The sequence below is a fragment of the Pomacea canaliculata genome, linkage group LG13, assembly GCF_003073045.1.
Source record: "Pomacea canaliculata isolate SZHN2017 linkage group LG13, ASM307304v1, whole genome shotgun sequence".
In the NCBI taxonomy this organism is placed as follows: domain Eukaryota; kingdom Metazoa; phylum Mollusca; class Gastropoda; order Architaenioglossa; family Ampullariidae; genus Pomacea; species Pomacea canaliculata.
The window spans coordinates 18,474,464-18,489,074 of NC_037602.1; the positions used below are offsets into that span (position 1 = coordinate 18,474,464).

The 14,611-nt window shown below is 37.3% G+C and overlaps 1 protein-coding gene across 1 annotated transcript; it reads right to left on the reverse strand.

Moving 5' to 3' along the window:
* Positions 1-794: 794 nt before the first annotated feature.
* LOC112553711 (Golgi membrane protein 1-like) lies at positions 795-12,679 on the reverse strand. Its single transcript, XM_025221108.1, has 6 exons — positions 12,178-12,679; positions 9,824-9,878; positions 9,232-9,292; positions 8,942-9,070; positions 6,715-7,370; positions 795-4,491 (listed from the first exon to the last, which is right to left on the reverse strand). Exons 1-5 carry the CDS (start codon positions 12,532-12,534, stop codon positions 6,743-6,745), a joined length of 1,230 nt encoding a protein of 409 aa, XP_025076893.1. The 5' UTR covers positions 12,535-12,679; the 3' UTR covers positions 795-4,491; positions 6,715-6,742.
* Between the last annotated feature and the right edge of the window lie 1,932 nt (positions 12,680-14,611).

The following is a 14,611-nucleotide window of genomic DNA, read 5'->3' on the forward strand; positions in this document are numbered from 1 at the left end:
GTGCTTTGTGAAAGGCAAGTGAATGATTCTGTTTTGGTGATGACGGGCACAAGGCTAAGTAGACATTGTTTAGCTAGTGATATGCAGATTAGATCAACAGTCTTGGAAGGTTGCTTTATTTTCTTATGCTTTACTCCATGCCAGCAACTAAGACCATATCACAAGAAGAGATGCATTTCTGAAATGGCGAAAAAACGAATTCTGAGTGATATAATAATATAATCCACAAAATAAACTAACAGAAAGAAGGGAAAATGAATCATATAAAAGAATAAGCAACATGTTAAAAATATATGGTGGTTGCCATCCACACAAAAAGGTTAAAAGACGGGAAGAGACTGGAGATAGACCGTGAGGATTACACCAGTAACTGCAAATGACCAGGAGACTGGCAAGCAGCCTTTGCAGCCTGGTCCGAGTTGCCAGCATGGCCAGGGGCCTGAATGAAGACAATGTCTTTGTGATGAAAAAGAGCCACATGAACAGCATGGAGTTGGACCACAAGAGGGTGGTGAAAGCAATGAAAAGATGAGCTTGGTCGGTAAAAGAAAGAGAAATGGGTGGGCAAGCTCAGTCACACAGCCAGAAAGGCAGGGTGTTCACCCTGATCACAAGAAGTCATGACCATAGGGAGATCTTCCAGTGATATAGTGCTATGTGAACTGTAAGGGAAGAGATAAACTATTACCAAACACTTAGTTCAAACATTCTTCTATGTTGTCCATACTATCTAAAAAAATACCTATTTTTTATTTATTTCAAAATGTCATGCACACACAGACGAAAAACTTTTATTAAGTACAAAATTTTATTCCCTCTGATTAAGACCTTAAGTAAAAGGCAATCATTCACATCTGCAGGTTTAAAAAAATTTTAAATTGCACACAATTTCCCACTTAAATGTACAAAAATATTCATGGAATGTCACTAATGAATAATTGCAAAGAAATAAATTTTTTGTTCCAATAAGCATAGCAACAGGAAACAAAACAATGGATTTACCGAAGAAAACAGAAATTTGTTCCGACATAAAAAATCATAAAAACAAGAACAGAAGTGTCGTCATCTTAAGAACAATCTTCACATGCTTATTGAATCTAAGCACCTTCTACTGAATATAGTATGAAAAAATCTACTGAATGAAGTACAAAGATGTTCAACAATATAGCTTATGCAAGATGTCCGAGTCGTTGATCACTTTTTGCCAGAACCGGTTCAATGAATGACAAATGCATGTTGCTCTCTAAGGCACCCTAGTCATATGATGAATGGATAAATGTGTATTTCTAACCACCAGTGTACTAGTATGCATGCTAAAATAGTGCATGTAAAATTACTAGCCAGATGAAATGCTTCTGAATGACAACAATGCCAACCAACTTAATGGCTACCATGGGCTGATAAAGCACTTCCTGTGAGACATGAATTACACATAAAAACTGATCTAAATTCGAATTGTGATATGGAAAGACTGGCCAATAGAAAACCCATTAAAGGCTGCCCCAAGTCAAACATGAATTTTAGCATAAACAGGCAATTAATGAAGTAAACAGAACCTAAGCTGTTATTAGTTTGACACAAAACTGTGTGCATGTCTTCTCACTCTGTGTATCTATATGTGGATATAGTGTATCCATAAATTCTAACTTCTGATATCACTGAAGGGTGCAGGATGTAACAGCATTCCACACAAACGTGTTGCCATAAATGCCAGTCTGTTTTGTGATATCACCAAAAAATGAGATCATCTCTCTAAAAGACACCTCTACCAATTAGGATGTTCATAGTCTTTTAAGTTGACATCAAAAGGAGCTATTCACTAAAATCTGAGGAATTTGTATCTTGTAATGAACTTAGTTCAGTTATTTCAAAATAATTTTGCTTTCAGGTTAACTGTCAAACAAGGTACTTAAGACATGCAACTACTAACATTTTGCTAATATCCTATCATGAATGGGGTGTGTGATCTGGTCACCAGTCGTTTCGACCATTTGCCAATTCAACTGTGCACTTAACGATTTCCCCATAGCCCTTAGTTAATTTGACGACTGGCTTCAGTTGATTGACTGAAAAAAAAGACATGTACTATAACATATTCGTTGCTCCTTGTAAACAAAACTACATTTAAAATAAAAATTCTAGTTAGTCAAGTGATATATGCAAAATTAATAATATTTTTACACGTGTATGTACAAAGTCAGTGCACATATGTTCTCTTTCTTACACAAACACACTAACAAACTTGCTCTAATTTTTTTGCAGGGGGTGGGAGAGTTTACATAAGCTAATAAACTTTTTATTTAATTAAGATATGCCTCTGGTGAGTATTGAAAACATACAAGATTTAAAAATAAATCATGTGGTTGAATCGACCAAGACTAGTTGTCTAATTGACTTGTGGCTGTAGTCAAATCAACTGAGGGCTGTGGTCAAACTGACATGTGCTGTTGTCGAACTGGCAAATGTTCAAACTGGCCAATGGTCAAAACGACCAGCCTCCTGTGATCCAACATGGTCGATTTAAACACCCAATAAAGTATGGAGAATAATAAGCCCTGATCAACAAATGATCACAATTTTTTGAATTTGTTTACCACACTGGAACAACATAAACGAAATGTATGTGTTGACTTTAGATACCACCATCTTATAAGGCCTGATTAATTAAAAAAGAAAAATGTTTGCAACAAGGAACATCTGATTTTGTAGTAAACATCCTAGTCTATCACAGGTGCACATGAACACAATTCAATGATCACATGATCATGCTTTTTATCCTGAAAGTCACACTGTATCTGCTACATATGGCTACACAGTTTATTGGCCTCAGAGTGGTTCACACCCTTATCATTAACTGGATTCAATTCAGGGTATGAAAAGGGGAGAGAATTAAGTACAATATAAATGTATCACTCCAATATTTTTTGTCAAAATAGCTGTTATTATGCAGATTTGTAAAAAAATTATTTGTCCAGATGCTTCAGATTTATGCACAGCATGCAAATTATTAAAAAAAATTTTAAAATTACAAAATTAAAGACCACCACTCACTAGCCTTCAAAAATAAATTTTACAATTAGCTTTCATCTTGTAAGATCAAAAATAGCAAAGACACCCTGAAATAAAATGCCTGGATTTGTAATCTCTTGTGGCTTCATGTCAAAACTGTTAAGTACATTTAAGGCACCCCTGTTGAGGACTACCTCATGATAGCTTTTCACATCTGGAAGTACATAATTAGAGAAAAATATTCCAGGACAATGGACAAGTTGAAGACAGCAAAAAAGTACAAGTCACCGATGAAAAACCCAGAAGGTGAAGGTACGTCTTGGACACAAACAGCAGGGCCAATGTGACGTCACTGGCATTACAACTTTTAGTTATTATTTATCTGTGACAATGCACTTGTTCTGCAAATTTGGCCATTGTCCTGGTTTGTATATCTGATGCCTGGTTGCTGTGGCATTTATCAGTACAAAGGTGTCAAATGAAATGATAGTTTAGTCCCTAATCAAGGAACTGCTTCTGCAGTTAAAAACTTCAGCCCCCCACCCAATATTCTAACTACAGTGAAAGAGGTCTCTTCTTAAATCATAAACTGAAAAACCAGTGAGGTCAGTTTTTCATGCTTAGCAAACATCTGGTCTTTCCCTTCTCTTGCTTTATGTAAGGTTAATGTGGATAGATGCTAAAGAATTGGCAAATAAGATCTTACTTCCTGACAAGTACCACAAATATCACAAAGCATGCATAGCAGCAGTAACAACCTCTTGTGTATTCATTTCTCTCACAATGTTCTAGCTTCCACAACACACAGCAGTTTTGGAAACATCAATGATACAGCATGACAATTTTTCATCTATGATATGCAAGGCAAGGCATAAACAACAATAAATCAAGCGTGATTAACCAACATGTGAAAACCAAACAATAGCATCAACAATAACACTGTTATAAATTGATTAAAAGTTAACAAAAAATATGTGATTCATACCCCATCACTTGCTCGTGATAAATTTTATTACCCAATTCATATTTTGCATTTCCACATGTCCTATGTGCAATGATAGGATGGCAAAATGAGGCGAATGTAGTGAATGTTCATGTGAAGAAGAGGGCGGAACACATAAGAAGGGAATGTTAGTCTCAGTACAATTTATTAGCTGTTATCAAAATTAGTAGTCATGGATATGGACTTACAAAAATCCCAGAAAAATCCTGCTGGAACTTTTCAATTTTCTTCTTATATATATTTTTTTAAAAAATCCCAAAACTTCACCCTAAATCTTGTACACAAAGAACTGAACATCCCAACAGAAATGCTTGCATAGGTTTTATGAAAGTGTAAATGTTAGAAATTAATGTTTTAGAAAAAATATCCATAAAAATAAAAATACCACTTTCTGCAAAACAACTAAATAGAGTTAAAAATATTTTAAAGTTCAAAGTGTTGTTCCATGTGCTTGTTCAGTTGTGCTAACACTGTTACTTCTGCAACAAACAAACAGACAAAAAAAGAGATAAGATAAGCGAATAATATTTCAATACTTTTGTTAAATAGCTTTAAGATTTATATCATGATTGTACCACATACTTTTCACTAAAGCTCAATAAATAAAATATGGCAATTTTTGAATAAAAATATCAAAGGCTATACAACAACATATCATGAAGCTCTCCACTCTATATCATATACAGACAATGGACGTCCTCCCTCTTACATATCAAATTCATCACTCTGACTCTAGGGCTACACTTAAATGTTCTCTTAAAACATATCTGTTCACTAAGTACTATCCCTGAATTGCTATCCTTAACTCCTTTTGCAATACTGTCTGTCATTTTAACCATCATGTAACAACTCCATCTCTACACTGTTTATTGTATCATCCCTTCATTCCTTTATCCATTGCTTTACGTTCTACTCTTGTACTTCATATTTATGTTGTTCTGTGTGCCTGTACTTATCTCACCATCCAAAGTCTGTTATCTAATGTTCATTTATCATTACTGGTCTGCACAGAGAGTGCAAACTATCTTAGTCGTGATGTTGTGCATCACAAGTACAGATTATTATTATTATACATGTAGTAGCATCAACAGGGTGGATAATATCTAGTCATGTGCTAGTGTCATCAGATCCACCAAAAGTAGAAGAGAAGTTAATTTTTTGCAAAAGACAAGGCTGACAATGACCAGCATAATGGCAGAAAACTGGACTCGGTTTTCTTTTAACAATTACAGAACCTGAATAAAGGCTAAGAGTTTTTAAAATATCAGCTACCCTAAATGAAGGATTCGTGTGAAAAGTGTATTTGGGAGTAACAGCTGTGCCATAGTGCAAACAGGCAGAAGTGATAACATTACTTAAGAGACAACATATAATAGATCAAATAATAACTGCTTTGAGTTTCATATAATAACAAAGATTTTTTTAAAAACCCATAACTAGAATCCACTACATGACTGGGAGTGGTAAAACATATAATAGATCAAATAATAAATTAAAAGTAACTGCTTTGAGTTTTATATAATATTATAACAAAGATTTAAAAAAATCCCAGAACTAGAATCCACTACATGATTGAGAATGGTAACTCATTAACTGTCAGAAAATTTGCATACATAGAATAATTAGGGTAATTAATTGTTCCAAACAAATCAAGTTCAAGATCAGAACACTATAGTCAGATAAGAAAAATATATATCTCTTATTAGAAATGAAAGCAGTGAGTAAAATGAAAATCCACATGTAACATGCCCTGAACAAACCCCTCAGACTGAAGCACATCTTAATCAGAACAACTACCAGATGTATAATCTTAATTTAAAGAATAAAACCTGTCTCATGAACCAGACAGCAGAATTTAAACAAGCTTTAGGAGATCACATTAAATTCATCAAATAGAAAGGCATACATTATGCATTGATGCACGGAGAGAAATAGTAGTAGTACATTATGTATTATGTACATTTGAACTACTATGTTACTAACAAAAGTAAGACCTATTCAACTATGGGCAGTCTGGTGATGCAACAGTGAGCACCTGTCACCAATACAGTGAGGATTGGCTGTCGTGGGTTCAAAGTTCGTTTTGGGGATGCTGTTCTTTCTCTGCATGTGGCATCTATTAACAGGCCTGGCTGCTTTGCCCTGATATCTCCTTAGTTGCTGGCATGATGTAAAACACCAATCTTTTACCCATTCAAGAAGATGCATTTTGAATGCTTCTCTTTTTTTAGGTTTTTTTAGTGTAAATAACATCACTATCGATTCGCCTCTTTTAAACTGAAGCAAGAAATGCAAGCAAGTAGAATAAAGCAAGGTATCCCTCACTCCATACAATGTCAAGCATGCAGCAGAAATGCAAAGGCAGAAGTGAAGAACTTAAGTGATAAAGACACTCAACTAATTTTTACTTAAAAACTTGTGAAAACAACACATGAACCTTGAGGCAAGATGTTACAATTCCTCAGCTAGCACAAGAAATTTACTGCAAAACATGCTGGGCTAGAAAGAACGTCCCCCCACCCCCAAATCTGAAAAACCTTCTTTTAGGAAAAAAATATGCATCTAAAGCAAGCTTGCAAACGTATGGGTTAAAAGGAACGAAAAACACATTCCAAAGAATAAAAATCACTTCATGCTTATTAAAGAGAAAAGCAATCCATGTACAGAAGCTTGAAGGTTTACATAATCCACAGATTCAATACCTCCATCAGATTTCATCTGCATCAGATATCAGATCAGATCTAGATGATCATTCTTTTTTCCTTCTGCATTCCACCTTTTCAACTCCTGTTTGTTAAAGTCATCCATTCTTTGTTGTGATAGTTCCACCTCATTATTGACCTCCTGATTGCTGGCCCCATTCTGGTTCAAGTCTTGGAAATGTGCTTTCAAGTTGCTGTCTCCTACGTTGCCATCCCTTGCTGCTGCAGATTCTTGAGCAGCCTGGATTGCTGCAGCTTGCTTATCCATCTCATCCTCTGGCAACTGTTCCTGTTTCCCGTTCTCTTCTTCCACCAATTCCTCATTGACATCCATCTGCAAAACTCCCACCTGAGGAACTTCAGGCTTGCCTCTGTCTTGGTGAATCACCTGCACTTTCCTATCTTCAATCTGGTTAAAATTCATCTCTTCATCTTGCACCCTCTGTCCCTGCAAGTGCTCTTCACTACCCATTTTAAGATTGTCACCCCCACCAGGTTCACCACCACCTTGCTCCAATAACCCGCCCCTTTGTGGGACCCTTCCCACTGCAGCCTGCTGCATCTGAATGTTGTTTGCCCGTTGGGCTACTACCTGAGGTGGCTGCTGTTGCTGTTGTTGTCCTTTCCCTCCATCTGCTGGATTCTGGTTCCCTGCACTGTAGAAATATTCACATGTTTAGACATTTCATATCTTCTGTTTGGAACAAGAAATCAGTAGAAAGCAGGCAAGCAAAGAAAAAAAAAGGAAGTAAAACAGAAGATCAAGAAGTAAAAACTGTTAAACAGTAAAATTACTTCACAAATCTATTCACTTCATAAAGGTAAATCCACAAAGATTTCTCCCTGTGCCAAGAAAGACTGCTCTGCCTCCCTCATGCTCTTGCTCTCTGAATCATTTGCCAAACCAGTGTTATCCACCTTAATCATATGCATCAACAATGCCTTTTCTGAATTAGTGTACGAATTCACTTTGTCTTTTCAAGATATCACAAAGATCTAACCTGAGCACCAGTACACATCTAACAGTATCAGCATTAGATTATCTCTTATATTTATTGGCACCATAATGGAGAACTTGCACTTAAAACCATCCCACATCTTCATAATTTATAGGGCTGGCTGCTTAGCCATAACATAGCCTTAGTTGTTGGCTCACTGTAAAAAAAAAAATCCCCCTTTCCCACCCCTTCATAAAGAACAGTCACAAAGATTTGGGTTGATTAAAATAAGTATTTTTATTCTCTTTTTACCATATGTGTTACAAAGTGGGATTGGTAAGACACCTACTGTTGCATAAATGTCAAGTCTTTTGCATTTCTCAAGATTTTGTCATCTGATCTTATGATATATATAAAATTCATACAGAATTTAAAAAAATTTTTATTCAGAAATTTGGATTTTTAAACCTTCTAATTCAATAGAATTTTTGGGGTTTGGGTTAGGATTTCTTTTTTGACTGAATTGCATCTTTATATCAAAATTTACAATATGTATAATCTAAGCTTCAAGAAAACTTCACATCTGTTTCTTTGTTTCTTCACAATTAAAAGCCCTTTGGGTGTTACAAATGTAACTTGAAAGTTATGGTTTGAAGAAGTCAAGAGTTTTAGGACAAGAAGGGAAGGTATTGATATAAAGCCAGAGCTTTAATGGCAATTTAGATGGTGCAGTCTTTTAAGCCAAAAACAAAGAGACTTGTCAGGTTACAAATGGGCACCAAGGCAGATGGGCTGGATGAAGGAAGGACAGGCAGGAGTACAAAAGCTGGCAAACACCCCTCCCCTCCCTACCTATACAAAGGATGTGAGCTGGTGGTATTAGTCATTAGGAGACCAGGACACAACAGATTTCTTTTGAAATTATTAACAAGACTGCCTTGTCTGTCGATGTGGGTCTAGTCTTTCAAACAGTTTCTTACAAATATTAGCTACATAATTATACTTTTTTTCAATTTTTCTTCTTTGCTACTTCTAACATGTCAGAATACCTTTTTTCCCGATTGTAAAAATTTTTTTTTGGTTCAAGTTAAGAGAATACTTACTTAATGATCTCCACTGAAGGTAAGAGGAATATGTGATAGGAGAGCTATTGGATAGACATGTACAAAGTGGGATTGGTAAGTACTTCAGACTTTTTTCTGGGTGAAAAAAAAAAGAACCATCCACCAAGAAAACAACCAGAAAAATAGGCTAATTATATTTATACAAAATTAAGTGAAATAACTAACCTTTCCATCATATCACCCAGAATTGGTTTAAGATCGAATGAGGCTTTGCTCAGTGCCTGCACAACTGTTGGCTGTCCTATAATCCTGTTTAGCTCACCAACTACTTCTCGAATAGGCTCCTTGCAAGCACTGCAAAAATATTTCAAGTAAAATTAAAGATCAACAACTGCAATTAAACTGATTTCTCTCTCTCTCTCACACACACACATACATGCACACCCAAACAAACACAAGCAGATTCTCTAGATTAATTTCAAAGCAAACACAACAAATTTAAAGAATGACCTTACTTTCTGTCACAGGGTGTAGCTCGTGCTTTTTCCACTTCTTGCTTCAGGTTTGTATTTTCCTCTAAAACAGTATGTAAATTATAAATAAGCCCATCAATGACTTCAAAAACATCTTTGTCAAAGCGATCAACAAAAACACTTTTCACACTGGTAGATTAGCAGGGTTAAGTGGGATGGTGGTGGCAGTGATGGTGGTGATGATAATGACAGTGATAATAATGATGAGCAGTTTCCTTCTGCCTGGTAGCACTTTTCTTCGCTCATCAGTTGCTAGAAGTGGTCTTGTCCCTGTAGTACAAGGTGGAGCTGAACTAGATCAGTCAGTTCTGGAATCGCAGATGTTACCTGGGGCCTCTTAAGTTAGTAATCCACTTTTTAACAGGTTCATGATATAACAGTGTCAAAATCCATTAAAGGTTTTCCTGGCAAGGCACAACCCAAACTGGCCATGTAGCCATTTATATAAAGGTTGGAAAATGTGAAGGGCAGAAAGCACAAGGTCACAGACACACAGCATAGTTGCTAACATTAAGTGTGTCTCATTTTGGGCGTCCTTGAAGATTTTTCCCCTTGAAAAACTTCAAAAACTTACGTGCAAGTTTTTCTTTTTCTGTTTGTAAATCTCCCTTTTCTTTGTCACATTTGGCCTGAAACACACGTGAACACACAATTTCTTCATAAAAATACCCGATTTTTTTACCTGACGATACATTGTTTAACAAAGTCCATCTAATCTGAGAGATCATGTACAAAATCTCTGCATGCGTGCATGCACACACATACACGCAGAAAAATGGTGTCACCATGCAGAAATGTACTAAATGACTGTACACATCCTCACATGCACAGGAATGCCTGGCTGAACAATTTTACACAGGAAGATTCCATGTTAAATCCTTATACAGTATGAGATAAACCACTAGAACAAAAGAAACACTGAAACCATACTAAACTTTATGATTATTATTTTAGCTATTTGAAGAAGTAACTTACAATTCCAATAATTAGGGAAGAGAGACTTCAAAGGAACACTCATTTTTACATGATCCCTATCTGAGCCAAAAGTGTATCGACCAGGCTGAACAGAATCTAACAGCTGTAGGCAACATGTGGGTGATAAGACCCCAGTCTGATCGAAAAGAGATTAAGAACTTTCAAAAAGAAGCAGGACACTAGACATAGTAGCCTTCGCCTGCCAGCTGTTTCAAAATCAATAATGGATCCTATAAAACAAAAGTGTTGAAACATATCTAGGAGCTCTGCAGGTATCCATCACATCAACAGTTTCATTTCATTTTTTTTTTTTTTAAACTTCAAGTCAATTTTAAGGAAAATATTTAGAGACCTAACAGCAAAGACTAATGCTGGATATTATTTAAATTACTAACTTCAGAAACCAATAAAAATTTAAGCAGGGGTGAAAAGTGACTCTCTTTTTTCTTCTAAGCCACATAACAAACTAAACCATGGTGTCAGTATTCGAAGATTTAGTTAGATGCCATATTTTCTTTCTCTGTGAATACTGGGCAAAGCTCAGGGCAACATTCATCTCTTTACTGGTACCCCCAAACAATGGCTATGCTGGTCCACTGATTACTGGAAGGAATGACTGAAAAGAAGTAATGGTGGACAAGGTTTGCCACTTAGTTCTGAGCAGCAGTAAACAAGTCATGCATGGTTGGTAAGGCCAGTCCATTCTTTTTACCATGTACCGTGAGGCTCTCTTAAAATACTCCTGGGTTCAGATCTTGTCTTGGTCATGCTGGTCTTAGTTTGCATGTGACATTTGTTTACAGGGCAGGTTGCTTTGCCTTGATATAGCCTTAGTTGCTGGCTTCACATAAAACAATTCCCTCCCTCCACCTCTTAAAATACACCGTACAACACTATTTCTGCAAAATGTCACAATAAAGAACAAACAACCAGTCCCAAAAATCTTATTTTAAAAAAACACATGACTTCTGAAAAGGTCAGAATGAAGTACAGTTGACTGATTTGCACTGGTAAACAAAGGCACAACGATGAACAAGCTGTCTCTTTCAAACATAATTTATTTTACATTATTTCTGCAGAAAGTTGTAATACAGGACAAATGGTCTGCCAGAAACAGTCCATTATATACGGTACTTGAATTTTTATTTTCAACACATAACTTCTGCAAACAAAGTTGTAAGAGCACAAACTGTCAGTCATAAGTTGTGCTGGGGATTTAGTTGTAATAGAGATGACATTCATATAGTGAAATGCATTTGTGAAAATTTAGATGTATCTAAGAAGGGAAGGTCTTAATGAGGAGGTTTTACTGTTAATCATGTGCTCAATCATGATGTTATAAGTCTGACCTCTTTTTATGCATGGTGATATTGTAGGCATGTATTTCAAGAACATAAAGGGATTGGGGGAGGTGGTATTCACCCACATTTTGGGGGGTAGTATTATGTACTAAGCTTTACATGAAAAAAAAAATGCACCCTGCTAGATTTTAAAAAAATAGGTAAGCTGGGTTTGCAATATGCAGACTTTGTATAAGTTATGATGACACAGTCACTGTCATCAACTCAGACTGTTAAAGTTAACAGACAATTTTTAAAACCTGTTCCTCTATGTGCATTACATGTTTTTAGCACAACTGTGCCATGAACTGTTAGTAAAATACACCATCATTCTCAGAATCATACTAATATATATATCACTGCTTTTTCTTATAGACATTCCACTTGGTCTGAAGTATTTGCATTTATTCCATTTTTATTATTATTATCTAGCACAAGGGCAGCAGGTACATATACACCAGGCTTTCTAGATCAGCTGTTTATTTGGGAAAAAAGCAACAATTAATTAATGTTATATATATGGCAAACGATATGCAAATGCAATGTAAGGTGATGTAATCTGCACAAGAATATAAAGTTATTCATGAAATCATTTGTGCAAAGCTATATTTACCATCGACTCCTTAATTGTTGTGGCTTCCTTGTTCAGTTGCTCAATCTGCTGTTGCTGCTCTGCAACTTTTTTGTCTCTTTCTCCTACGGTCTTTTTCAAGTTGTCTACGTTCTGTTTTTCTTGGGTTAGCTCTCCTGTCAAGTCTGTGGATTTTTTCTCGGCTGTAATTTGTTTTTCGTACACTACTCGTAACTCTGACTGGGCCTTCTCCCACTGAGCCGACAGGTCTCCATGTTGACCCAACAAACTCCAGTATTTGTAACCAAGCGCACACATCAAAACCAAGAGTCCGACAACGACGAAAGGGGGAGATCTGCTTGCAGGCCTCATGATGCCGGTTTTACCGTTGCCACTCATGTCGTCACAGATGTGCAAGAAAAGCCTGGACACCTAAATGTTGTAGCCACGTAGGACGCTGTGCGAAGTGGGGCTGGGGGGACAGCTACGATCGTTACAGCGTTACAGCACGTCTGACGTCAAAAACATGGATGCGACCACAGGAACGTACGTCGAGGCAACAATTATGACGAAAAGCGATGATGTCATTTTAAAGGCATAATTTTATCGTGGGAGAGAACTTTGGGGTTAAAAACTTGATTTATAGATGTCCACTTGGTGAGTTATTCCTGCATAATGAAAACAAACGCCTTAAATAATCGCAACGATTATTAATAGGTTGTCAGTAAGTTAAAAAAAAAAAGAAAAAAGAAAAATCAACCCAACGCACTGTACACGGTGTTTCGTACGTGACTTGTCTGTACGAACGTGATCTTACGCAGCTCTGTTTTTATGCGTTTAAAAGTATCCGCAGGGTCTACCTTTCTTATCAGATCGATTCGATTGCGATAACTGGTGGCATGACGAGTCCCGCCGAGAGCCAGCACGGGCCCTGGGTCAGAGAACTCTCCGGGCCCCTTGTAATTGTAATGGGAAATTAGTTGTACAGTATATAATAATATATGTTTATAATTCGATTGTCAGTATCTACATTTCATTCAATAACGTAATATAGGACAAGTGCAAGGATTTATACATCACTATACATGAACATAGAATTGTTTACACGTGAGAGGTTATCGTAATTCGTAAATGAGGAAAACTGTAGTACCCCGCTCAACAGAAAAAAAAATCCCCATAGTGAGGAATATTACGTCAACAGCGATGTCAAAACCTCGACAGATTAGATAAACGGCTAGAACCTAAAGACAGTACAATGTTCATTTCCAACAGCCTATTGCAGGTGTAGGAAAGGTGGCTATCTGCAGCTGTATATACAGTCGAACAAGGAACAGTGTCGGGCATTACACAAATATAACACTCTCCGCTCTACACATCACCCGACCAGGGCTCGGGCCCCCCCAGTATATAATGTATGTTTACAATTCGAATCTCAATAGCTACACTCAAACTCAACTTCTGCATGTGTATTGCTTTCTTTAAAAGAAAAAGAAAAGGAGAAGAAGAAAAAAAATCCACTGACCAAGGCCGGGCCCCCTTGACAGCCGCGGGCCCGGGTACACCAGACCCCCGTCCCCCCCTATCGTCAGGCCTGCACCCGACTTAACTGTTTCATGCATGAACGCTTTCGTCTCTCCGCCACTTCAGCAGTTCAGCTATATGTGGCAAAGAACGCGAAGGAGATTTCGCTGTTTAATTGTCTCATGAAGGCATTATGTGAAAGTCGCAGTATTCACTGAGGTTTTATAATTTATGAAGCACACGCCCTGCAATCGAGAAGTTATTTGACGGAGATCGAGTGCGCACACAGCACGTACGACTTATTTCAGTGGATTATTGTGTTCACTGCTACACATAATTTGTCTCTGATGTGTCTTTGTCTGGTGGGATCATCTAGACTATTTTGATCCGTCTCCCTAAAAATATAACTAGAATATATTTTTTTAATCGTTATAAGCAGGTTGATACTAGAATCTTTATTTCTCAGCAATCACTCGCTATATATTTCACGTACTTGGCGCACTCTACAATCCACATCGCATATCAACGGTCTCATACAAGAGACCCATAAAAGGTCTTCCCATCTTTTCAGTTCGTTAGGGAGTGAGATGTTAGAGGGCAGGGGCAGTCAACCCTGCCGGTACCCGCGGCCCGCGGGCACGTGTATATATATTGTCGCCCGCATGGACCATGTATGTGTCACGCGCAGTGCATGTTCATACCTGACCTGTCTATACTATCGTGTATGCTACTATGTAAGTTTGTATCAAACAAGCATATAGTTTCTCGTGTCGTATTACTCAGTGCCCTTGAATTAAGTAGCTCTCAGTGTCAAAAAGGTTGCCTCTGTGGAGTCAGGTAATCACAGTGGCGTAGGAACCAGGGATCGAGGCAGCCGTCCCCTGTTTGCTGGGGAGTTTGTCCCCAACCCCCAAGCTGAGCATCTTCCCACGTCAACGACCCGTTCTCGTTAGTG

Coding starts and splice junctions, on each gene's coding strand:
- LOC112553711 (XM_025221108.1), bottom strand. CDS start 12,534: ATGAGTGGCAACGGTAAAACCGGCATCATGAGGCCTGCAAGCAGATCT. Junction 9,293..9,823: donor AGAAAAAGAAAAACTTGCAC/GTAAGTTTTTGA, acceptor ATACTGTTTTAG/AGGAAAATACAAACCTGAAG. Junction 9,071..9,231: donor GCTACACCCTGTGACAGAAA/GTAAGGTCATTC, acceptor ATATTTTTGCAG/TGCTTGCAAGGAGCCTATTC.